Source organism: Suricata suricatta, chromosome 11, assembly GCF_006229205.1.
Source record: "Suricata suricatta isolate VVHF042 chromosome 11, meerkat_22Aug2017_6uvM2_HiC, whole genome shotgun sequence".
Classification (NCBI taxonomy): Eukaryota; Metazoa; Chordata; class Mammalia; order Carnivora; family Herpestidae; genus Suricata; species Suricata suricatta.
This window is the reverse complement of record NC_043710.1, coordinates 59,610,441-59,636,742: the sequence shown is the minus strand read 5'-3', so window position 1 is coordinate 59,636,742 and position 26,302 is coordinate 59,610,441. Positions and strand designations below refer to the sequence as shown.

The 26,302-nt window shown below is 45.4% G+C and overlaps 1 protein-coding gene across 1 annotated transcript in view; it reads left to right on the top strand.

The window, feature by feature from the left end:
* TENM4 (teneurin transmembrane protein 4) overlaps window positions 1–26,302 on the top strand; it is a 731,443-nt gene that overhangs the window by 688,014 nt on the left and 17,127 nt on the right. The window contains exons 26-28 of the mRNA XM_029957014.1: window positions 5,015–5,892; window positions 18,745–18,917; window positions 23,468–23,703. Of these exons, the coding sequence (XP_029812874.1) occupies window positions 5,015–5,892; window positions 18,745–18,917; window positions 23,468–23,703 (1,287 nt within the window). The remainder of the gene's footprint in view (window positions 1–5,014; window positions 5,893–18,744; window positions 18,918–23,467; window positions 23,704–26,302) is intronic.

Sequence of the window (26,302 nt, the reverse complement as noted above, 5' to 3'; positions counted from 1 at the left end):
GGAAGGACCTTCCCTTACCGTGCCAAACAGCATGGAGCTTAGCAGTGAACACCAGGAATCCAGTGTGAACCCGGTGACTGGCAGTTCAGTATGTCCTTCGTTTGTCCTGCAATGTCTTGTCAAGGAAAGTGTCCTTTATTGCTAGATCCTTTGGCAAGGCCTGGCCAGAGCTGAAACAGTGACCATCCTTCTTGCCAGCATTAGCAAAACCGAGGAAAAAGGGAGGCACGGGTTACGTTGAATTGCAGGGTGGTGTCAGCAGTAACCACACTTAGCTTTTTAAACCCCGTCACTTTGAAAGCCCCTTTCCCACCGACTGCTCACCTGCTCCCTGGACTCAGTGGGCAGCAGAGGCCGGAGGCCCGCCGGTTAGGGATGTGTGTTGTGGAGCGCCCCCCAGAGCCCCATGGCTGTTGCTGGCGATCCCAGCACCTGCACCACGTCCCTCTCAGTTGCTGGTGTGGTTTTCCTCTGCACCAGCTAATGTGATTGTTCCGCTCCGGAGTGGAATCTGTTCTCTGCCGCTCGTCTTTCCAATTTGGCAGGCTTCCCCTTGCTGGCTCGAGAATTTCCCTCTCCAGTCTGTGAGCAAGCTTGAATTACCCGTCAGGAAGCTGCCACGGACTGAGGATGCGCTTGCGAGTATTTTCAATTCTCCAAATGGGCCCCGCACCAGCCAGCGCAGGGCACTGAAAATTTTCAATCCACATGTCGGAAAGTTGTTTTATTTCAGTGAGAGGTGCTGCCAAGAAGCCAGATCCAAAGCTTGGAGGACAGCTGGCACGTAGTGGAGCGGGGGAAAAAACTCACACTTCGCTCCAGAAATCCCGGGCTGAAATCCCTTTGCCCCTGGCCCTGGCTACCCTCATCTGAATCTAAGCATGGAATTCTTTTTACCAAGCTCTCCAGAAACAGTCTTATATTTTTATATACACATATGGGCAGGGATACTGGCTTTCATTCTGATAGCTTCCTCTGTACAAACACTCAGCTCCTTTACTGCCCCCCAGGGAGCAGGGAGTAAGACAGAGAGCTCAGAGCACAGCTCAGAGGCAAGAGTGCAAAGCAGGGAACCAAGAAACTTGGCCAGCTCCCCTGGGTGGAGATAAGCCCAGGCCCAAGGAGAAACTAGAGGGAGGAATGGAGAAGAGAAGGAACAGAAGATGTTGCAACCTATTCAACAAAGGGGATTCATTCCCAGCTCAGCAGGCTACAGAGTATGACTGTACGTAGGGTCCAAAACTGACTTCTTGAGAACCCATGTGCCAGGCACTGTTAGAAAGAAAAATACAGAGAAGAGTAGGACTTCATTTTTCTTATCTAGCTGTCACAATAATCTCAAGAGGTGATATTATCTACCCCATTTTATAGATAAGAAAACTGAGGCTTAGTGGGAAAAAAATTGCAGTTCTAAATGCAGAGCCCTATGCTAGTTTCCATCAGGGATGTGGAGATGAGTTTTTTAATGAGATCCCGTACATAAATGGCCTAGCACAGTGCCTGGCCGCTAGTCATAGGCTGTAAACATTCATTCCCTTTACAATTTACAAAGCAGTTCCTTGTACATTGTCTTGTTTGATCCTCACAATTACTCTCTGTAATACTTATCACTTCCATTTACATACGAGGAAGAAGTTCAAAGTATTCAAGTGGCGCACACCTGAGATAAGAGGCGAGGCGTGCCGGCCCCAAACCCCTCGCTCTCGCCGCGCCATGTACCGTCACGTGGTCATCCGTCCATCTGCACAAATAACTCTGCCATGAGGCAGTCGTCCCAGAGCCTTGGATAAAGGCACAGGACGTTCTGGAGGACCGGGGACGGGGGCTCCATCCTCTCTCAGGACCACAGAACGCGGGAGCTGGAGGGACCACCGCAATTCTAAAGTCTTGTTTCTCCATTTTAGCAATGGGCTATTAAGCCTTACACCCCTGTTGCTGGCAGGAGGGAAAATCAGAGAAGCGTGTATATTTGGTCTGCTCCAGAGCCATCACACAGGCTCCGTGACAGAGCCAGCACAGACTCTCAGAGCTGCTTCTCCGGGTGCCTCTGCGCACAGGACAGGAAGGAGAGAGCAGGAAAGCACTTGCTCTTCCTTCCTTCCCCTCTTTCCTCTCACCCTTCCCCCTCCCACCTACCCATCAGGGAGCCATCTTTTCATCATAATGACTGGCAGAAAGGTCTGGGCAAGCAGGTCCCCAAGGTGCCAGAGGACCAGAAGGCATAAAATATTTAGCAGCCAGTGTTGACAAGAAATGGGTTTTAGGAAATTGAAAATTCCACTGTCACTTTAGAGTAAACTGTTCTGATGCACCCAAGGGCTGCCGTGACGCTGTGCTCCAGAGAGCTGTGGGACATGTGAAGGCAGTGGCTCTGGCTCCGTGGGGCCAGAGGGACCCAGGCTGGGAGCGAGGGAACCAAAAGATGAGGAAGCAGAGCCCGAGGATGGCCCTGAGCAGGTCAGATGGAGGTGGCCATATCTCATAGTATGTCATTTACTGGGGTTTCTTTCTGTATTAGTAAAGTACCACACGGACATTGTAGAAAATGTAAAAAGTTAAAAAGTACAAAGAAGAGCATTAAAATTACCCCTCATCCAAGTACCGTTAGCATTTTAGTTTTCATCCCTCAAGTTCTTCGTCTCCTTTCTATCTGTAATCTATCTAATGTATTGTTACATTTTCCCCCAATTGGGATCACACTGGGCTTACAATTCTGTAACCTACTCTTTTCAACTAGCACATAGCAAATGTGTCCCCATGTCATTAAATATCCATCTATAACGTCACTGTTAAGGGCTACGCAGAGTATTCTAACTCCTGGGTGAACAAAATACCATCGTTGGTTTAGTGAATTCCCTCTCGTTGGGCACTTGAGGTGGTTGCAGGTTTTCACCACTATTAAACATCGCTGTGATGTGCACCCTTGTAAACGGTGGTGTACAAGAGTAAATTCCTGGGAGAAATTTCTTCTCTAAAGTAACATGCGTGTTTAAATAAGCCCCACATTGGACAGAGTGTCGAGTGTTTGTAGGAGGCTCAGGAACCAAAGGTCCCCAGGGGTGAGGTAAACAAATCAGAGGGACGCAACACTTCCGGCCCATGTGCAGCGTGGCTGGATGACCTCTTGGGGACTGAGCTGGCAAACGGCTTCCCGTAGTGCCAACACCTCCCAGTGTGCTGTGTCCCCAATCCAGCTTCCTCCGTGTCCACCAACAAAGCGTCCTTCACCTCAGATCCTGTCCGCGCCCACCTACCTGCAAGCTCAGCATCGTCCCTGCAGGCTTCCCAGCAGGGCTCAGAGGAGACTCGGGCGTGGGCCCCGTACCTCTGAGCCCCTCACTCCCATTGCCACCTACGTTCATCTCCTCCAGGAGGACCTGTTCTCTGGGGTACTAGAAACCATTTTCTTTTTAACTTTATTTTTTTTCTTTGCTTTTTTAAAAATTTAAACCCAAGTTAGGTAACATATAGAATAATAATGACTTAAGGAATAGAGCTTAGTGATTCATCACTTACGTATAACACCCAGTGCTCATCCCAACAAGTACCCTCCTTAATGCCCATTGCCCACTTAGCCCATCCCCCCACCCAGCACCCCGCCAGCAACCTTCAGTTTGTTGTCTGTAAGAGAACATTAAGAGTCTCTTATGGTTTGTCTCCTGCTCTGTTTTTATCTTATTTTTGCTTCCCTTCTCCTATCTTCATCTGTTTTGTTTCTTGAATTCCACATACAAATGAAATCATACGTTGTCTTTCTCTGATTTATTTCACTTAGCTTACTACTCTCTAGTTCCATTCACATTATTGCAAATGGCAAGATTTCATTCTTTTTTTGATTGCCGAGTAATATTTCATTGTATATATACATACCACATTTTCTTTATCCATTTGTCAGTCGATGGACAGCTGGGCTCTTTCCATACTTTGACTATTCTCAGTAACGCCTCTGTAAACACTAGAGTGTATGTGCCCCTTTCGAATCAGCATTTTTGTATCCTTTGGGTAAATACCCAGTAGTGTAATTGCTGGGTCGTAGGGTGGTTCTGTTTTTAATTTTTTGAGGAATCTCCATACTGTTTTCCAGAGTGGCTGCTCCAATTTGCTTTCCCACCAGCAGTGGAAAAGGGTTCCCCTTTCTCTGCATCCTTGCCAACACCTGTTGTTGCCAGAATTGTTCATTTGAGCCACTCTGACAGGTGTCTCATGGCAGTTTTGATTAGTATAGAAACCATTTTCTAGAGGTGGGACTCACAAACTTCAGTATGCACATGAGTTTTCCAGGGATTTTCTTTAAATGCAGATTCTGATTCAGTAGATTTGCTGAGACCATCCCTTCTGCATTTCTGACCAGCTCCCAGGCCATGTCAGTTCTGGATATTGAGGGAAGGCTTGTTCTTCCTGATAAACTGAATTCAGATATTCATGTCAATCCATGACTTTAATGGGTCGAGATACCGTCTTTCATACAGGTGTCTATCAACAGTTCACATAGAGGCTCTCTGAGACATCTGAACAAGTTCTGCTTCAGCCTCCAGACGCCTTCTGCCTTCTCCTCTCACCTCCATAACATTAGCTGCCATTATTTGAGCACTTCTGGTGGGTTAAGCACTCTGCAGTATTGTCAGTCCTGTTTTACAAATGTGAATATTGAGGCTCAGAGAGGCAAAGTAATTTGCCAAAGGTCATAGTGGTGGGCTACGATCTGAACCGAGGCATGTCTGGCTCCCAAGTCCATCTCTTGTTTACTTTTTATGTTCCTTTTTTTTTTTTTTTTCATTTTCTTCCCTTCTTTATATTTGTGAGTCTTATGGAGACCATCAGGTGTCTTGGGGGCAGCTCTTTCATGGTTTCACTAATATTAAGGGGCTGACATCCACTGTTGATGACAAGCCACTGTGAGATCAGGCAGGACTGTGTATGAAGGCACTTGGGACATTACAAGCTATATGGGCTGTGGGACGATTAACGGTGAGCACCTTGCCAGGCATCTGAGTACCGCTGTCTTCATTGTCAGGTTCGCCTGGAGTGGCCCACAGACTTAGCCATCAACCCGATGGACAACTCTCTCTATGTCCTTGACAACAACGTGGTCCTGCAAATCTCTGAAAACCACCAGGTGCGCATCGTCGCTGGGAGACCCATGCACTGCCAAGTCCCCGGCATCGACCACTTCCTGCTGAGCAAGGTGGCCATCCACGCGACCCTGGAGTCTGCCACAGCCTTGGCCGTCTCACACAATGGAGTCCTGTACATTGCAGAGACTGATGAGAAGAAGACCAACCGTATCAGGCAGGTCACCACTAGCGGAGAGATATCCCTGGTTGCTGGGGCCCCCAGTGGCTGTGATTGTAAAAATGATGCCAACTGTGACTGTTTCTCTGGAGATGATGGCTACGCCAAAGATGCAAAGCTGAATACTCCATCTTCCTTGGCTGTGTGTGCCGACGGGGAACTCTACGTGGCTGACCTGGGGAACATCCGAATTCGGTTTATCAGGAAGAACAAGCCTTTCCTCAACACCCAGAACATGTATGAGCTGTCCTCACCAATTGACCAGGAGCTCTACCTGTTTGATACCAGTGGAAAACATCTGTACACCCAGAGTCTGCCCACAGGAGATTACCTGTACAACTTCACCTACACTGGGGATGGCGATGTCACACTCATCACAGACAACAACGGCAACATGGTGAACGTCCGCCGAGACTCTACTGGGATGCCCCTCTGGCTGGTGGTCCCAGATGGCCAGGTGTACTGGGTGACCATGGGCACCAACAGTGCACTCAAGAGTGTGACCACGCAAGGACATGAGCTGGCCATGATGACATACCATGGCAACTCTGGCCTTCTGGCAACCAAAAGCAATGAAAATGGATGGACAACGTTTTATGAGTAAGTATCACAAGGCCATTTGATAGTTTTGTTTCATGAGATGTATTGTACGGTTAGAGGTGAGTTGATGAGATGAAAATTTTTGGATGTGTTTCCTTCTGACTCAAAATTTGAGATGCAAACCATTACCTACAAAATATTCTGCATGTTCATAATCGAGACGACTGCTCCTAGAAAGCACCATGATGTAGTGGAAAAGGCATGAACTTTGGGCTTGCATCTCTTTAGGCCTCAGTTGCCACATCAGTACAATGGAAATACCTGCCCAACATACCACAGGGAAGTAATATAGATGAAAACCAGAGTGTTAGCATTTTCACATGATCACTGTCCAGAAATAACAGCAATGGGAGACAGAACAGTTCCATGTAAATGAATTTTCCAGATAATTGAAGCTCACATCTTCAAGTTTCAAAAAAATATTTTTTTAATTTTAACCATTTGGGGTGGAACTTAACAAATACTTTCCATACCTCCCTTCTCAAACCCATTAAATGAACATAATGAAACCTTTCTCTTTATGAGTTAAGTTCCTTAATAAGGAACAACCACAGTGGCATATTATGCAGAAAGTGAGGCCAGAACCCTTTGCCCCTGCCCAATGTGACTATAAACTGTTCTTTAATCAGCTCCTGTGTCTCTTGGTATAATTTTACTGCTTCCCCCCTCAGAGTGGCGCTATTGCATCACCATTTGTTATGCTCCTGGCGCCCACCCCCAGGGGCCCATTTCCCTTCCCCTCATCCAGTGTAAGACTTCAGAAGTGGTGTGGCCAGAAAAGCAGAAGTTCAGCTTATTTCAGTCCTAGCCAAATCAAATACATATGTATCTAAGGTCTTCCTCTCTGAGCTATTTTAATGAATGGACTTTGTACCTTCTCATTTTGCTACAAAGCTAAGACCTTGGGCCTGGGGTGGGGGAGGGAGGGTTGTGGGAAGCTTTAAAAAATCTAAGTAGCACCAGATATAAGCTAGAAACCACATTATTGCATTTAATCCTCACAACAGCTCTGGAAAATGAACAATAGTATCCTTTTATAGAAATAGAAACTGAGGCTCAGAGAGGCTGACTTACACAGTGAGAATGTGGCAGAAGCGGGGTCTGTCTGATGCCAGGGCTCCTGCGCTTTCAGCCCTGCCCTCCTAGCCCTGCCCTCCTGCCCCCTGCTGAGTTTGATAATCCCAAATGAGCTTAAACCCTTGAACTGTACATTTTTCTCAAGCTTGCTCAAGATTCAGTTTCTCACAGTCCTAGAGTCCAGAGGAAAAGGATTTGTAATAGATTTTTCAATACAATTTGCACCCAAAAAAATGTCACAGCAATTTGTACAAAGTTCACTGGCTAAATTCCTGTCTCCAAACCTGGGCCTTGTTAATTACAAAGAGAGACAAAGATCCAGGAAAATAGCAATTATCTTGATTAACTCATTGAAATGGAAATACACTAAATAATTCAATTTCCCCCCCATGGCCCAATGGAAATCTCTTATACAATATTTAGCCGATATAGGAGTTGCTTTGTTAGAGCAAGTTGGAGCACTAAGTTAGTTCCCAAGGTCACTCCTCCAGATCCCAAACTGAATGCTTACACATCACTGCAACCGTTCATCTCTACCCACCCTGAAATCTAAACCATTTCCTACACCTCCACCAGAAAGGATACCATTCCCTGCTCCCAGTCTTCCTTGATGAAATATATAGCCATAGTTCTTTTAGGAAGAAGGAAAAGATAGTATAATCACTTTTTCTAAAACAGCATTTGGAATTCCAAGGAATCCCCTGTGAATTGAAGATAAAAGCCCTAAAATTAAAAGAGAAACATTGACATCCCTACTGTGTGCCAGGATCTTTCCAGTTTCATCCTCACAGCAACCTCACCCCAGAGAAATTAATCATCCACATTTTTTCACCGATGAATGGAGGGATTAGGAACACAGATTAGGGAGCAGTGTAAATTACACAGCGAGTACACAGCAGAGCCAGCACACAAACCCATATTCTTTCATCTACACTGAGTTGATTCACCTAAGTTCTTTGTGACTTAGCTGTACAACAGGGATAAAAAAAATAGTACTATTTCATAGGTTCAAAATTTGAAGTTCCTGAAGTTCAAAATTTCAATGAGATAACATATGGAGAACTCAATGTCTTACTCACTATAAGTAATCAACTGAGAGCTGCTGCTGCTGTTGTCATCGTCATCATCATCATCATCAACATCACTTCAAGCAATACTAGTGGACGTACCAGTAATTGCAGACATGTTGTTTGGGCATGAAAGGTATTACCCGGGAACAGCTGCAAGTAAACTAGTCCAGGGAGCAAACAAGAGTGGTCACTGAAGTAGGCAGGAATTAGAGTTCCTACCAGAGGAGCAGAATCAAGGGTCAAGTCTGAGAGATCAAGGTAAGGACTAGGAAATGGGTCAGGTCCATAAGAATATCCGAAATGGGCTAAAAACAGGGATGCAGAGTGGGTCAGGAAAAAATGATTCCACTCAGACTATGAACAAAACCAGGATGCCAGATACCTATTTTCACTGAACATTAGCCCTGTGACTCAGGGCTGGCTGGCTGGCTGGTTTCCAGATCTAAGTTTCAACCGGACAGAAATCATGCCTCCCTTACCCCATTTCAGGGCCATTATGGGTATCAAAAAACCAAATAAACACTAAAGGTGAAAAATACTTGTAAACTGTGAAGCGCTCAAGAAGTAAGGATGCAGTAGTATCATTATTGGGGTGTTTCTTAACACACATTTTGACAGATTTTGCCAATGCACCATTGCTCTAGTGAATTTTTTACCTTTAGCTCCATGAGGCAGTTTAGTGGATTCCAACCCAAATGCTCTAATATTAAAAAAAATTATCCGCCCAGGCTTGCCTGTGGCACAGGCTATTACTGAAACAAATTTTAAGTTGGATTTATTGATCCTTTCAGCATATTAAATAATGTATCTACATAAACATAATAACACTTCAGAGCAACTTGACTTAGGAGTTCACAGTTCTGGGGGATGATGGTTCCCTTCCACTCGTCAACCCCCAGGTCTGCTGGCAGAAAACCTCGAAGGACTCTGTAATGCAATCCTCCTCTCCAATGTAGGGTGTCACTAATTACAGACTTGGGCTCCTGGCCAGATGGCATTTGGGGGCTAAGAGAATGGCCTCATGAGCACAAGGTAGGTTCCAAATTCTCTTGCTGGGTGGGCGTGAGCAGCCAGCTTCCCTAAGTTTAACAGAAGTAAGTGGCTCTAGTATCCCATGGTGCCTGGTGACAGCTTCTGTCATAGCTAAATACTAATTTATCTCTGTATCGAGCTTAGGGCTTGCTACCTAATAGGTGCTCAGTAAATATTTTATGAATGAAATGTGAATGAATACAGGGAAGGGAGATAAAGAAGGGAGGAAAATAGGCTGTCATGAGAAGAGTATCGAATCCCAGCTGCAGCACTATCAGTGCACCCAGCAGGACATAGAATTCAACTCATTGGTTCAAGTAATGACACTTGGCTTTGGGGTTTTGCTGCAGGATGAAAGAGCTAGAAGGTGCATCATTCCTGAACTTATAATAGGAATAAGCCAGACAAATGGCAAATTCATGAGTTTTTCTTAAATTTCTCTCAGGTCATAGGGCAACCTCCTAACCAAATCTGAGGAGAGAGACTCCTGAAGAGAAAGCCAAAATGCGAGCCCTGGCTTACCTGGTCAAAAGAGTTCAGCTAGGGTGCTCGGCGAATTTACGAAGGCTAAGCATAAACTGGCAAGAGAGCTTGAAGCCCTTAGAGGCTGCAGAAAATGGGTGAGAGAGTCCACCTCGTCTCCATAAGTTCTCTCCACAGCCTGACTGGGTAGCTCTAAGAAAAGAGTAGAGAAAGATGTAAGTGTCTCCTGTGGCAAACTTGGGAGGATACACCTTCTGTTCCCAGACCCAACTCACCTTCTTTCCCATATGGAACAAAAGCCTTAATCTGTGGAGAGAAGGACAACCACCACTGTCCTTCATGGACGCTGGTGGAGACCCACTGCCTCTGAATAAGGGAAGAAAAAGTTTTTTAACTTCTGTTAGGAGGGGAGAGGGAATATGCAGTGGGCCCAGAATTACAACCTAAAGGGGAGCGGGAACACTCACTGAAGAGGCTACACTCAGACTCTGGGACACTTGGTGACCTACGACTGAGGCTTACTCAGAACAAGAGAGAACTCTCATGCTCACCACCCACCCCCATGGTTTAGCTAAAAAGCTAAACACAAACATGGAAAGCAGAATAGTACTGTGAATGAGGTAAGAGAGGGATAAGGGCCTGAAAAGAGACCCTCGGGGCACCTAAAGCTGGAGATGGAGTTGACACTGAGAAAAAAAGTCGTCCAACAAACAAGGTTAGCTCCCTAAACACAAGGCATCACTAGAGAAACGTAAAGCCTGTACTGTACTAAAGTTAGCCAGAGAAACATCAAACTTCAAAGCCAGCCCAAATCCTAACTAAATTAACTCAAGCCCCTTTACTAAAGCTCCTCCCTATTTCCAGACATAAAACCTGTTACCTCATTTTCTAGTGTGCTACACAAGATGTCACACTTTCGACTGAATGTACAAAAAGGCTAGAAAAAGCAACACACTCCCAAGAGACAAAGGAATCATCAGAACCATACTTAGATATGACACAGATGTTGAAGCTGTCTTTCAGGAAATTTAAAATAATTGTAATTATGTTAAAAGATCTAATGGGAAAGGTGAAAGATCAGATGGATATTTTCAGCAGAGAAATGAGAACGATAAGAAAAAAATCAAATGGAAATCTAGAAATGAAAACAAGTTACAGAATTGAAGAATGCCTTTGATGGGCTTATCAGTAGATGGACACAGCTGAAGAAAGAAGATGGGTCAAGAGAAACTACCCAAACTGAAATACCAAGAGAAAACAATAATGGAAAAAAAAAAAAGAGATACAGAACCCAGGCATCCAAAAGCTAGGAGGCAATATCAGCTTGTCTAATACACATATAGAGATCTTCCTCGACTTACACTGGGATCACATCCTGACAAACCTACCATAAGTTGAAAATATTCTAAGTCAATGCATTTAATACACCTAACCTATCAAACATTATAGCTTAGCCTAGCCTACTTTAGCTGTGCTCAGAACATTTCCAATAGTCTACAGTTGGGCAAAAGCATCTAATACAAAGCCTACTTTATAGTAAATGTTGAATATCTTGTGTAATTTATTACATACTGTGCTGAAAGTGACAAACAGAATGGCTGTGTGGGTGCAGAATGGTTGTCAATGTATGGGTTTGTTTACCTCATGATTCAGGTGGCTGACTGGAAGCCGTGGCTCACTGCTGCCCCGCATTGTGAGAAAGTGTCATATCACTAGCCTGGGAGATCAAAATTCATAATTCAAAGTACGGTTTCTCCTGAGTTCATATCACTTTTGAACCATCATAAAGTCAAAAATAGGGGTGCCTGAGTGTCTCAGTCAGTTAAGAGTTCGACTTCAGCCCAGGTCATGATCTCACGGCTCGTCACTTCAAGCCCACTGTTGGGAACTGTGCTGACAGCTCAGAGCCTGGAGCCTGCTTTGGATTCTTTGTCTCCCTCTCTTTCTCTGCCCCTCTTCAGCACTCGCTCTCTCTCTCTCTTTCTCTTTCTCTCAAAAATAAAATAGAAAAAAATTTTAATTTAATAAAAAGTTAAAAAAATAAGCCAAAAAAAATCACAATTCAAACCATCTTAAGTCAGAGACCACCTAAATTCCAGGAGAAGAGAAAAAGAGCAAGGCAGAAGAAATATTTGGAGAAATAATGGCCAAGAATTATCCATGAGTAATTATGGACACCAAACCACAGACCCCAGAAGCTCAGAGAATATCAAGCAAAGTTCTCATACACATGCGTGCGCACGCGCGCACACATACACACACCTTAGGCATATATTCAAAATACAAAAGAAAATGAGAAAATATTGAAAGCAGCTGGAGAGGAAGACATTTTATATAGAGGGACAAAGATAAGAATTACAGCAGACTTCTCATGAGAAACCATGCAAGTGAGAAGACAGAAATGCTGGAAGGGGGGAAAAAAACAACAATAACCTGTCAACCCAGACTTCTATACCCAGGAAGAATATCTTTCACAAAAAGAAATGTTATAGAGGTATAGGCAGGGATAAGGAAACCAAGAAAGAACGGTGAGGCACCCAGGCACTAAAAACAGGGAACAACCAGGACCAACCATGAGGCTTAAGGGCAAGGCAGGGCAGGAATAGGATATTGTTACTGAAGCCCAGTGGGAGCTATATAATGTGAATAAGAAGCTATCACATAAAACTTACAATCATGGACAGGGACAGATGAAACCTGCTATTAGAAATATGGCACTGAAGTAGATAAGGAATAAGGAAGACTCCTGTTAACATCCAGTCTCTTGCCAGTGCCTACCATTGAATGAACCCAAGCTGGGGGTGTGAGGTGAGCAGTGATGTAGTCAGCTCCTCTGGGCACAGAGAAAAGCAGAGAATGGCTCTGAGGGGAGAGAGGATAACTAGCACAGACATTGATGGGCTCTGTGACATCCTACACCCATGTGGCAGAGCCAGGATTCAATCACAGATCTCCCTGAATGCTTTCCACCAGAAGCACTGCTTCAGGTACAACATCAATAAGAGATAAGACCTACCATGGGTGGGGTATACCAGATGTTAGAAATCCTAAAGGCTAGAATGCATTGGTGGGCCTTAATTAGATAGAAATCAGGAGCAAATATAAGTTTTAATTGCAGAATCCCAAAAGTACCCTGGCTCTGGTATAGTTTTGGAGAAGATAATGATGTAGCAATGCCATCTATTATAATGACCTGAGGTCAGGGGAACTACCTATTTGTGTGCGTGGGCCTTGAATTCTAGTTATTCATAGAGGATATGGCATCCAGTTCCTCTGGTTGACAGTGGTGGCATTTGAAACAGTCATAGATGAAACTCATAAAAATCAAATCTGTATTTTCCAGCTAAAAAATCCCAGCCAGCAAAAGTTAGTATCAGAGAAGCAATTCGGCATTTTCCCCACCAGCTACAACATAGTAAGTGGCTTGAGATGTGAAATATTGAGTGTGAAGAAGAAAGCCTTGCAGTGTGTGTGAAGATACCCTTTAGCAGTCCTCTTCTGAGAGCCCAGTTCACGGCAACTATATGAATCTTTTATGTGTTTTCTTTCTCCATTCTCCAAAGATGCTCTGGGAAAATGGAGTGAAGAAAAGTCATTGGAAAAAAATAATGAAAAGCCAATCATCTGGCCATCTCCATCATACCCCTAAACAAGGGGTTGGCATCACTGCAAACTCAATTGCAGTGGTATCAAAGCAAAGCACCTTGAAGAGAAAACTATCAGTCTTCTTGACCCACTTGAGATTTCCAAACGCAATATTTTCTATAACATAGTGAGGAGCACAAAGGTTTTTCCCTGAAACAGCATCACTTAAGGGAAGCTTGATGAAAGAACAGACTTTAAGGTCACACAGACTTGACTTTGAATCTATACCCCTCAAGTAGCTCTGTGATCTTAGGCAAGTTACTTATTCTTCCTGAGCCTCAGCTTCACCAGTTGTGAAATGACAACAACATTGCCCACCTCCAAGATGGTCCTGAGCATAGTACTCAGTACCTAAAAGTAATCAATCAATGGATATCAGTGAACTGTCCCTTCCTCATATGGAAGGAGAGAGGTGAAAGGGGAGAAATTCTTAGTTTTTTTCAATCCACATCTTGAAAAACCATTAATAATATCTGCCCTTTATTGTTCCTTCATTCATCTAAGAAATAAGTATCGAGTACCTTTTATATTCCACATGCTCTCCTAGGCATGAGAATACAGACAAGGTCCCTGTCCTCATAGAGCTTCAATTATAGTAGAAAGAGACAGATAACTGACCAATAAATACAAAAATAAGATAATATGTAATGAAGACCATAAAATAAGATAGTGTGGTCAACATGGGAGGCTGTATCTGTTTCAAAGGAAGGCCTCACTGAAATGATGACATTTGAACTGAAAAATATGAGTCATGAAAGGAACTAGCCACACCAAGATTGGAGGGAAGAGCATTCTCTACGAAAGGAACAGTAAATGTGAGCACCCTGAGCCTAGCTTGAACTTGGCACATTTGGAGAATGGAAGCAGATGCAGTGGAACACAGGAAGAATGGAAGAGTATAGGTCAAAGTGAAATCAGAAAGAGAAGCAGTAAAGAGCAGGACCTTTAGCCAACATTCATTTATATTACTGAATACCGACTATATACCAGGCACACTTCTAACTTCTGGGATGCCTCAGCAGCTGAAGTCCCTTCTCCCGTCAGGAAGTCGTCATGGTGCGGAAGGCCATCTCTTGGGGTCCTGCAGGCCCTGGCGAAAAATATGCATTTCATTTCAAGCATGTTACCTTGTTTGAACTTCATGATATTTTCCTGAGACAGGTGTTACTACTTCATTTTATAGAGGAGAAAACAGAGGCTTCCAGAAGTTGTGTTATATATCCTGCCTGAAATCATGTCATTTGTGGTGGGGGAGTTGATGGTTCACAAGAACACAGAACTGGGTGCCCATCCTCTAGGGTTGCATTGCTGGCCAGCGTAGAGCCTGTATTCAAAGCCTAGAACATCTGACTTCGAGGGTTTCCCATATCAACACATTCCTTCCTCTCGGTTAGAAAGAAATTGGCCAGTTCTTTAAAGCCAAAACAGACAGCACTGAGCCATTGTCCCAAAGTCACCCAGTTACAAGGCCACTTGGAATCCAGAGAGTGGGGAAAACTGTCCCACCTTGTCGGGTGGCGCTGGCCATCCTTCTATCAGCAGCTCGTAGCAGGAAGAGAAAGGGCTCCAACAGCTGGGCGTGGGGCAAGGGTGTGCAAGGCTCCCCGGATTGGCGGCTCCGGTTCTTTCCCGCAGAGCCAAAAACAGCAGCGTTCTGATGGGCTAATCACAGGTATTGATCAGGCCAGAGGGAGATCCACTGGCATTTCCCAGGCTCTGGAAGGCACTGAAATGAATGAATAAGAGACAAGAGAATTCTATAAATTGGCTGTTCTATTTGATGTTCATTTAATTAAGACATTCAGTCCCTCTAATGGAAAATGTGAGGAGTGGAAATTACTGTTTTTCGGCCATCTCATATAAAATGAAAACCAGGCATGAGGCTTTTCATTGTATCTTCTTCAAGCTCAATTTAATTATGTATTACAGGCTACCTTCAATAATAATTACAATTGTCTGCCTTCATGCAAAGGCTCTTTCTGTCTTGGAGACCAGAGCTCTGGGGAGATGCCTGCGGAGATTGCTGAAGTGTCGTTTAGTGAGAGTAGCTGTTCCTTCTTTGTGCATGTTCAGCAGATGTGTGTCAGGTACCTACTGTGTGTCAGGCCTCTGTCAAGTCCTGCAGGAGGTAGTGTGTGTGTGTGTGTGTGTGTAAATGAATCATGGTCTCCCCTTCCCTACAGAGTAGTAAAGGGGCCTCACGAACCCAATTGTGCGTTCATTTGTTTGTTCAACCAACATTCCAAGCCTGTCTGACGCCACAGTCCTGCCCTGACTCAAGCACCCCCAGGCCGAAACAGGAGACAGCTCGTACGTGAGCTGTTACAGGGCAGGGGACCCATTCTTTGATGCAGTTCTGCTAGTGTGTCACTGGAGAAGGGACCAGAGAGAAACCAGGGAAGCCTTATGTGGTGTCATTGGAGCAAAGCCATACTAAAGTAATATTGTAGGGACATGCGACCCCTAATCCATGACCTCCCTACCAATTCTTATTTGTAAGACTCAAAAACTCCTTTAAAAAAATTTTTTTTAACATTAATTCATTTCTGAGACAGAGAGGGACAGAGCACAAGCAGGGGAGGGGCAGAGAGAGAGGGAGACACAGAGTCTGAAGCAGGCTCCAGGCTCTGAGCTGTCAGCACAGAGCCCAATATGGGGCTCAAACTCACAAACCACAAGATTATGACCTGAGCCAAAGTCAGACACTTAACTGACTGAGTCACCCAGGCGCCCCTAAAACTCCTTTTTAAGTATCTTGCATGACATAATAAAATCTTTTGTATCTGGTTAGATCAGGAAATTAGATAATCTAAGTAGTCTCAATAAAGAGTACATACCTAGATAACAGGTGTTCAGAGAACCAGACTAGAATAGCATACTCATCCCATAAAACTATTGAACTAAAATGGGTCTTCCTGCTGATTTAAGGTGACTCAGGATCTGACAGGACTCAGAATACTCATAGCCCACAGACTTAGCTATAATGACCAGAGCCGAGGCAGTTTGGGGGGTGGGAGCAGGGTGGGTCTTGATTTTGAGCTCAGAAATTTGGGGTACCCTAGTAATATTTACTGTAAGGGTCTGGAGATTGATGTTGGCAGATGTCCTATATGTGAGACTCTTCCCTGAATGCCAGTGATTTAATTTTTTTTATGTTTGTTTATTTTTGAGAAAGAGAGACAGGGTACAAGTGAGAGAAGGGCAGAGAAAGAGCAAGACAGTTCGAAGCAGGCTTCAGGCTCCAAGCTGTCAGCACAGGGCCTGACACGGGGCTTGAACTCGCAAACCATGAGATCATGACCTGAGCCAAAGTCAGATGCCACCAAGACACCCCAAATGCCAGTAAATTAAAACGGACTCTTCCTCAAGATGGCCATGCTCATGACCTCTCTGTACATGGCAGTATTTGGGCTGTCACAGTACTTTTCTGATTATGAAAATAATCCACATTCATTATTTTAAGATCTTTGGGATATAAAATACCACCAGTAATTCTACCTCCCAGAGAGGTACATTTTTGTACAATTCCTTCCTATTCAAATTTCCAGCAGCTATAAAGAGTTGAAAAGAATACCACCTCTCCTAGGTCCATGCACCTGTGACCCGCCAGTCCAGGTTTTAAGCCACATGGTCACCCTTCCCAAACCAGATTGACATTTTCTTACAAGACTCTAACTCCATACTAAGGAAGAAAAATGAGAAATCGTGATGAGAAACAGCTTTCAAAGCCCTGAAGGTGCCAATAGGAGAGCCCAAAGGACTGATCCAGCCCACACCGTTGCCCGGCTAAGCCCAAGCCCAAGGTATGCGGTAGACATCTGTGCTGTTTGCCATTCTGGAAAGAGCTTACATCCCCCTCCTCAGGCCTCAGCAACAGAGAGATTCAGCCTCCGCCAGAGTTGGTCTCAGATCAAGGACTGGGGTGACTCATGTGACCAGCACCTTTGTCTGTGGCAGACGGTCCCAGCCAGGGACTGTTGGTGTTCAGCATAACGAGTGCCATGGTCAGTACCAGGCACAAAGACAGAGTTGGCAGAAGGCAGAATCCATGCAGCACCTGTATCTGACCTTGGGCAAACAATTGCTCAGCAAACGCCTGTCTAGGGTCACCTTCCAAGTCTCACCTGAAGCAGTAGAGGCTGCAGCACCTGGTGGGGTTGGGGAGGGGGGTCCCAATAGGAAGCCAGGTGCAGCTGGAGGATCACGGGAAGAGCCAGGCTAGAGCTGAACTCTGGAGCCTGTCATTTCACCAACATTAAAGCCCACAGGGCCCGGAGGCCCGCTTCACCGCAATAGTGAGAGCAAAGGAGGGGGAAAGGTCCCCTGGGAGACACAGGACTGAACCTATATGCGAGCTTCAGCACGAGCAGAAGTCAGAAACATGGACATCTGGATGAAGAACATTTTTCCCATTTGCACACAGGTGCTAAAAGGCTATTAGACCTGCCTTTTTACACTTCAGCCTCCCACAATTAAAAAGTATAACTGAAGTGTTAACGGCCTACTCCCTGCCACCTCCCCGACCGCTTTGCTGCAGGTAGGACACCCCAACAGAGGTCTGCAAATGGACGCTACAGAAATGCTCGTTGAAGGCAGAGAAGCAAGCAGGACCCTGGAAGCAGACAGATCTGAGTTTGAATTTTGACTCCACCACACTTATTAGCTGTGTGACCTTGAGCAAGTGACACCACTTTTCTGAACCTCCTCCAAAAAGATCATTTATACCTTTTAGACTAGTTGCAAGGATTAAGTGAAAGGATGTATGAAAAGCACTATGCCTTTATACATTGCAGGTGTTCGGGAGTGGTAGGCACTTCTTTTATTATTATCAGAGATGGAAAAGGGAATTAAGATTCAATTGTGATGCTTCAGAAAGACCGCAGCAGAGCAAAGCTGTGAGTCCTGACAACCGCAGATATGTGCATAGCTGTTTGGTGCCGACTGGAAAAGCTAGATGGGAAGAGGTCACGAGAGCTCATCTATTTAGCCTCCTTATATGGAAGCAGAGTCCTGGTTTGAATTCAGAGCCTCCTTTCCCCAGGGTCTGTCACTTTGTAGGAAGCCCTATTTCTTGTGTTGTTCAGGAAAAGCTTGTATAACCAGTTCTCCAGGTTTTGAGAGGGTATTTGGGCATCAAGTTTGACCCTGGAGTGCCCTGGCTCTAAGACTCCGGGGTCAGCAGCTTCAGATGGCCGCCATCTTGTCTCCCCACATGAGTGGGTGTAAGTGTTTGTAGCTACAGGCCCCTTCCACAGGTTCCTCACCCTAATCCCAGGAACCAGGCAGGGCAGGGGCTGTCATCTCCACTTTATGGAGTTAGCAGAGGAAGACTCAGAGAGGTAAGTCATCTGCCTGCAGTCAGGTGTTAACCTGGTGGAGTCCCTTCCAGGAAACCATATGTAAGGGAATGTAGAAGATACGGCCATGTATATAACCAGAGAGGAAAGCAGAGTGTGCAAAAACTGTGGCACAAGGTGGAAGACGCCAAGTTCCAGCCATAGCACCGTTATATTTCTGTGACTCAGAGCCACCCCTTGGTTTTCAGGTATGACAGCTTTGGCCGCCTGACAAACGTGACCTTCCCCACTGGCCAGGTGAGCAGTTTCCGAAGTGATACAGACAGCTCAGTGCATGTCCAGGTAGAGACCTCCAGCAAGGATGATGTCACCATAACCACCAACCTGTCTGCTTCCGGTGCCTTCTATACACTGCTGCAAGGTAAGCCAGGCTTGGGGACTTTGAGGCAGGGGATGAAGAGACCTCTTTGGAAAAGGACGATACCAGAAACAAGCTGTTACTAGAGCTGCCCAGCCCTAGTAGCAGAGCATTCCAACTGGTTTCTCTCTGCGTTGCCTTCAGTGTGCAAAACACACCAGCCTGAGTCCTGTATACTCTCAGAGGCTTCAGAATAGTAGTCCCTTGTCTCATTTCATTATCATGAGAACAAAGGGTAGACAGTCCACTAGCTGCTAATCCAGGAGACCTCACTCTTCCACCATTCTAATGGCTCCTGGATTAAAGGCTTACTCTCACACTGGTGTGGGTGAGGACAAAGGACAGTAATGACTATGCCTAATCATGAAAGGGACCAAGGCATGGAGAAATCCTTCCTGAAGCGCAGCTAAGAGCAGTTCATGCCTTCTCTAGGATTCCACAGAGAAGAGATCCTTCTTCTCTGCATCCATCAAGTAATCCCTGGTATGAGTTGATCTTTGAGCTTTAGGGAAACCACAGTGATGAAACCTGGCTGCAAATTTTCTGCCCCGATTGCCCTCATGGGAGGTGGTGACCCAGAGTGGTGCTTGCAGCTTTGTTGGATCTAGTAAGCATGAAAAAAAAGAAGAAGCTATCACTAAGGAGAGTCTTGCTTGATTTTTTCCCACTACCCTCCTGATGGCTTTTTGTACTCCCAAAAGCTTTGACACAAGTAGTAAAAAGAGTCTTGGGGTGGAAGTCAGAGGCCCACATTCTAGTCCTGACTCTGCCACCACATCATGGGGGCCCTCGATTTTCTCCTTGAGGAAATGAAAGCAAGTTGAGGCTGTGTTGAAGGCAAGGAGTAGAAAGAAGCTGTGGGGTAGGCAGACTGGGGGCTCTGTGCCTACGGGTCAGTTCCTACCTATGTGGTTTGGGTGGAGTCACTCTTCTCCAAGCCTCAGTCTCTGGGGCTGGAAAATAGGGCCAAATTACAATGCCTGCCTCATAAGCATTGCCCAGTCACTTTACACAGTGTACATAGAGTGACCAAGGCTCATAGTACGACTCAGTAGGTACTTGGTGGATTAATTAACTATTTAATAACTGGCACTTGGATTTACCATAAGACAATAACTATATTCCGCGTTTACTCCCAAATATAATCCAGTGCCTTTAAAGAAGCAGGAAGAACAATAGCAGCTCTCAGGTCAGAAGAAAGAGAAGCAATGTCTTCCAGTTCCTTCCCCACCAGCACCTGTCACCGTGGGTTGGGACACACTCAAGGAGTTTATGCTCTGACTGAGTTATTGCCGGGAGAAGGTACCAATTCCGAGCTAGCCAGGGCTCTGCCTGGCCAAGCTGGCTTGCTTCATTTTTCTCAAAAGTTAATGCAGCTTTCCTTATCTTTTGGCAACTTTTTTTTTTTTTCATTCAAAAGTGCCACATTTCCTCACTTTTAAAATGTACCATCAATTCAATAGCAACTTTTCAGCTTGGGGAGGAGGGGATACACACAGCTCAAAATTCATGCCAGGACTCAAGACACATTCTGATTTCAGAAACACTGAAGTGGGAAAAGGAAACATTCATCAGGGAATCCAGGATATGCGGTGCCTGATTTTCCTCTTCGGTGCCTCTGCCAGGCTCCCTCTCCTTCCCTCACACCAGGCGTACATGCTTTGGTTTGCAGCCACCTCGGTAGAGTCTTTGTGAAAAGCACTTTCAGCTTCATCTTACGTCTGAACTGTGGGAAGAACTAAGGGGGAACTGCTAATGAGGAGCAGGCTTGGGAAGTCACAGCTCCCATTAAATGGGGCTCGTTTGAGATGGGCCTCTACAAACACCATTTCATCCCAAGTCACCGTTAATGGACGTATGTGCATTCAGCAAGAAGCAGCTTTAAGAGATAAATGACACAGGCCTTTTCACTGTTCAAAGCAAGGAAAATACAGATTGCCAGTGAATAACGCATAGCAAGTTTAAGGCAGATCTTAGGATTCTGTACGTGTGAGAAAGAAAAGGAGAAGGATGGAGGGGGGATAAGGGGACAAGGAGGGGCTGATCTGACACCATTGTAGCAGGGAAGACTCAGGGAAGGTTTCCTACAAAACTACAACCCTTTTGTTTTTGTTTTTGTTTTTGTGGTTTTTTTTGCTTGATATAGCCTGGAATATATCAAGTTAAATCCAGCAAATGTTAACCAAGCACATACTCTAATGACAATGATAGCTAATGTTTTAGAACACCTGTCAAGTATGAAGTAGAGGGTTAGTGTTTTACATTTGTGGTCCTATTTACTCCTCACAACAACCCTATGAGGTATTATTAACGTCTCCTTTTTCCATGAAGACAGTTTAAGTCACTGAGAGGTTAAGTAGTAGCTTGTCCAAAGACACGTGCCTGCTAGGGTATTTGGACCCAGACAAATAGGCCCCAGAACCCATTCTCTTAAGCACTGATCTAAAGGCACTGGGGAGCTATTGCAGACCCATGATCAGTACTAGAAAAGTTCTCTATGACAGATGTGTGAAATGGGGCAGTGGAGACTGAGGAGAGATGACAAGAGATCTGTGTGACAACAACCACTGCAATGCCAGGCACATAAAACTAGTAATAACTAACTTTTACATAACACTCTACCCAGCAAGAGAGTGGTGGAGCTGGGACTTGAACCCTGGTAGCATGGCTCTGAAGGCCACATGGACTTTTAGTCTCTGTGCAGCAGAACAGAGTGTAAACCCTGCACCTCTCAGCTGCTGGACCACTAATGAGGCCCATAAAGAGGCTAAGGGAGGGGGAGGCATTTGTTTTGACCAAGGAACTGGGGAAGTTTCTGGGAAGAGATGACCGTTAAGCTGAGCCTTGAAGGGAGGACTTGGGCTAGCGTTTATTGAAGAGGGGCAAGGCAGACAGAAGCAGCAGCTGAGGAAGGGCAAGAGGGGAAGGCTGCAGCACTAACTCCGGGGTTTCCAATGTTAGAAAAGAACTGTGTGCTTTTTACAGCTGAAATTTGCTCTTCTCCAGAAGTTTCTTTGAGCTAATGATCCTAACTAAAATATTTTAATCAGGCCTAAAATTTCAAAATCAGACATATTTTCAAACCATTGGCTCGTCTCTGTGCACATATGTACATATATGAAAATTACTTAAAATGTATATATATTTGGAATTTTGTTAGCGATTTAAGAATTGGAGTTGTTTTCACCTTGATATAAAGAATAGTTACCCTGGTGTGTATCAAGAACTTTAAAGATGTTCAACCCTTTGTTCTAGTGATCCTAACAATCCAAAATGAAGACACTGATTTATGCAAAAATATATTTTTAATAGAGATATAATTCACATACTGTGAAATTCACCCTTTTAAAGTATACAATTCGGGGGTGGATAGTTTATTTACAAAGTTATGCAATTATTAATGCTGTTGAGTTCTGGAAAATGTTTATCACTCCCCAAAAGAAAGCTCAATCCATAAGTGCTCACTCCTCCCCATTTGCCTTTCCCTCACTAACCTACTTTCGATCTCTATCAATTGGCCTGTTTTAGACATTTCATATAAATGGAGCCATTGACCACATGATGGACCACCATTATGTGGTCTTTTGTGTCTGACTTCTTTCACTTAGCATAATGTTTAAAATATGTTTATTTGCAGTATTACTTTGTAATTATGAAAAACTGGAAACAATATCTACTTGACCGTTGGTTAGATAAATTATGGTATTTCCATATAATGGGATACCATACAGTCATTAATAGAAACACTTAGGAGGGGCACCTGGGTGGCTCAGTCGTTCAGCGTCCAACTTCGGCTCAGGTCATAATCTCCTGGTTTGTGAGTTCAAGCCTGCTAGGAGCTCTGTGCTGACAGCTCAGAGCCTGGAGCCTGCTTCAGATTCCACATCTCCCTCTTTCTGCCCCTCCCCCACTGGCTTGGGCACCTGGGCACGCGCACGCGCTCGCTCTCTCTCTCTCTCAAAAATAACAAACATTAAAAAAAAATTTTTTTTAAAGAGAAACACTTAGGAAAAATATTCAACGATGTAATACAATGATCAGTGGAACACTATAAACAATTACTTTATAAATGTCTTTTACTCTTTTTTAGTGTTTATTTAAATGTTTAATATTTAATTGTTTAAATTCTTTTTTTATGTTTATTTCTGAGAGAGAGGCAGAGCGTGAATGGGGGAGGGGCAGAGAAAGAAGGAGACACAGAATCCGAAGCAGGCTCCAGGCTCTGAGCTGTCAGCACAGAGCCTGACACGGGACTTGAACCCACAAACTGCGAGATCATGACCTGAGCTGGAGTCAGACGCTGAGCCAACTGAGCCACCCAGGCCCCTCCAGAAATATTCTAACGTCTAGGATTTACAGTGGGTTTTCTTTTGGTGTTGCAATCATGGACGATCTCCCTATAGTGTCGTAGTTTCCTTCAACGATAATGTTTTCATTTCCATAGTCAGAAAAACAAACCCATTTAGAAGCCACATCACTGCCTCTGCGGTGCACACACCTCCCTCCGTCCCCAACCCTTCCGAGCAGAAACCCTCTCCTCTCATCTCCCTCAGACCAGGTCCGGAACAGCTACTACATCGGGGCTGACGGCTCCCTGCGGCTGCTGCTGGCCAACGGCATGGAGGTGGCGCTGCAGACGGAGCCTCACCTGCTGGCCGGCACCGTCAACCCCACCGTGGGCAAGCGGAACGTCACACTGCCCATCGACAACGGCCTCAACCTGGTGGAGTGGCGGCAGCGCAAGGAGCAGGCGCGGGGCCAGGTCACCGTGTTCGGGCGCCGGCTGCGGGTGAGCCAGGCCTGCTGAGGGGGTGGGGGGAAGGCTCCACCCCTGATGGGCAGGGCGGGAAAGAATGCCCACCCATCCGGAGAACTGGTTCAGTTCCTGACTGGCCCTGGGGGAGAAAGTGTGCCTGGACCCTCGGCAAAAGGAGAAAAGTAGAGTAGGCAAACCCCCCCTTAATAAGAAATCCCTACCATCTTTTCCGTTGTGGAAAGACCACCGGCTCTGGTGTTAGGCCTGAGTTGGGTTTCCAGCTTCTGTTATACCTGGACTGAATTTCAGCACCTCGGTGATGCCATTTCATCGCCCAGAGCCTCCATCTCATTCTCCCAAAAAAATGGGAAGGATAAAATCAATTTTACAAGTTGCCACAAGAATTGGAAATAATATATCAAGTGTCTCATCCAGAGCCTTGCACGCAGGATGTGGCCAATAATCCCTACTCCTGCTGTTGTTCCTGCTTTTCCTCCTGCGAGTGTATCATTAATGTCTCCTGGAATTCAGCTTAGCTCTTTGGAAGCTAAGCCACATCCTCCACTCCTTCCAGACAGTTATCCCCTTACTAGATGAGCAAAATGACCCCCAACCCGGGTCGTCCCTGCTGCCCATGGGTCGGCATCCTTTTCCCTCCAGCTTTAGAAAGGAAGGTGACGGGGAGCGTGAAGGGAAGAAACCAGCCCTGGCTCTGAGAACAGCTCCTTGCAGACCCCCTTGCAGACCCCTTGCTCTGTAGGCACTTGCTGGGCTGAAGGAAAGCACAGACCTGAGCAAAATGTTCCTGACTGCTAAAAACCACGGCAGCGTCATAACCACACAGCCAGGGCTGTCTCGACACAACCGCTAGCACACAGCTAGAACCCAAAGAACCGCCTCGAACTTTAGCAAAAATCAAATGTGGGAAAGAGCCTTCCATTAGTCCCCTGAGGAAGGCCTTAGGTGTCTTTGTTCTCTGTGGCCCGCCACCATCTGCAGCCTCACCGAGCCCCCTGTCTGAATTCTCCAGGAGCCCCCTCACACATCTGAGGCAGTGTGCTAAAGGGAAAGTTTGACCTTGGTTTGATTCCTGCCTGGGGCCTGGTGTGTAGCCCCGAGCAACTCCTCTGAGTCTCAGACTCCTCTGTGGAAACAAGGTAATAAATTCCAAGTACCTAGCCCAATGCTGGTAGACCCCAGGTGCTCAATAAATGGCAGCGATTAGTGCTATTAGGATTTCCTCTCTGCAGTGTGAACTGGACCAAAAGTTTCCCAGGCTTTAATTGGTCCCTCTTCCAGCCTGAGATTAATGGTGCTCCAGTCGGGTGGCCGCATCTCCGTGTCCTCCCAAAATAAATGGCCACCCACAGTGGCGGCATGTAGAATTAGAACGTTATCCGGGTGCGCCTCCCCATAATGGAGCTCATTTTTTATACAACTGGGAACTTTTTTAATAAAGAAAGATGTTAAATAATCTCATTGCTGCCACTGCCGAACAGAAGAAGCATTAAGCGGTTCCCCAGTGAGCCGCTTAATTCAATTTTATTAATTTTGCCACAGAGGTATAGCTCACCTTCCCTAGGAATCCTCCAGGGGTTGCGGGGGGCAGCTGGCTGGGTGGCAGTTCCTTAGGGGTGTCACAGGGGACCCTGCAAAAGATGCCTTAAAATGGCCCCCATCATTGTTGGTGGTGCAGACCCTGCATCTTCCCTTGCCCTCCCGGCAAAGAACACAGCTCCAGTCTCTGGCGCCTCCAATTTTTCACGGGAATTGTCTGCCACACTGTTTTTGCTCTGCAATTGTATTTGATTACCCCTGGGAAGGCAACCTTATTATAACCAGGCCATTCACAGCTAAAGCTGTCCCAGCACCATCATTATAAATCCTTATTTTCAAGGTTTGAGATTTGTTTGGAGAAAAAGGGAGACACACATGTCTCTACGTTCTCTGAGAATGCAATCATTTGCTGCCATTTAATGAAAATAACTGAATTCATTAATTCAGTACCTTCTATACGCCCAGAACTCCATGTGGTAATTTACTTAGGCTTCTTCAGTCCTCACAATAGCCCTGTTGGTTCACAGAGGAAGAAATCAAGACTCAGAGAGGGAATGGCACTTGCCCAAGGTCACACAGAAAAGTTGGTCACTGAATTGAGGCTGGAATCCTGGCCTTAATTCCTAGACCTGAGCCCTTTTTACCACCCAGGGTCCCTAAAGGGCCTTTCATTATTTCAGTCCACGTGTGCGGTTTTATATCATGTGACCTATATTGTCGCCTTTCCTCTTGTGTTTCTTTTACTACTTGCGAAACTTAACCAGTGACCAATGGAAGAGTCAGAAAATGTGCCCAAATGCCCTATAAGGCCTTGTGCCAATTAGAGGAGACACAGCATTTTAGCTTTGGAGTACCTGGCAGTGTTTCAGAGGCAACTGATGCGTAAGGGGTGGATCCAAATACAGAAGTAGACCTCCAAGTGTATTTCTTTACTGAACAGTGAAAAACCCTGACTTACCTCTACCCTTGTGGGACCCCTATATTTCTGACTTTGGAAGGAAATTGAATTGTGTGCTGACCTAGCAGCCCAGCAGGCCTAGCAAGGGGATCTAGACCCACTTGGCCTCTCCTATTT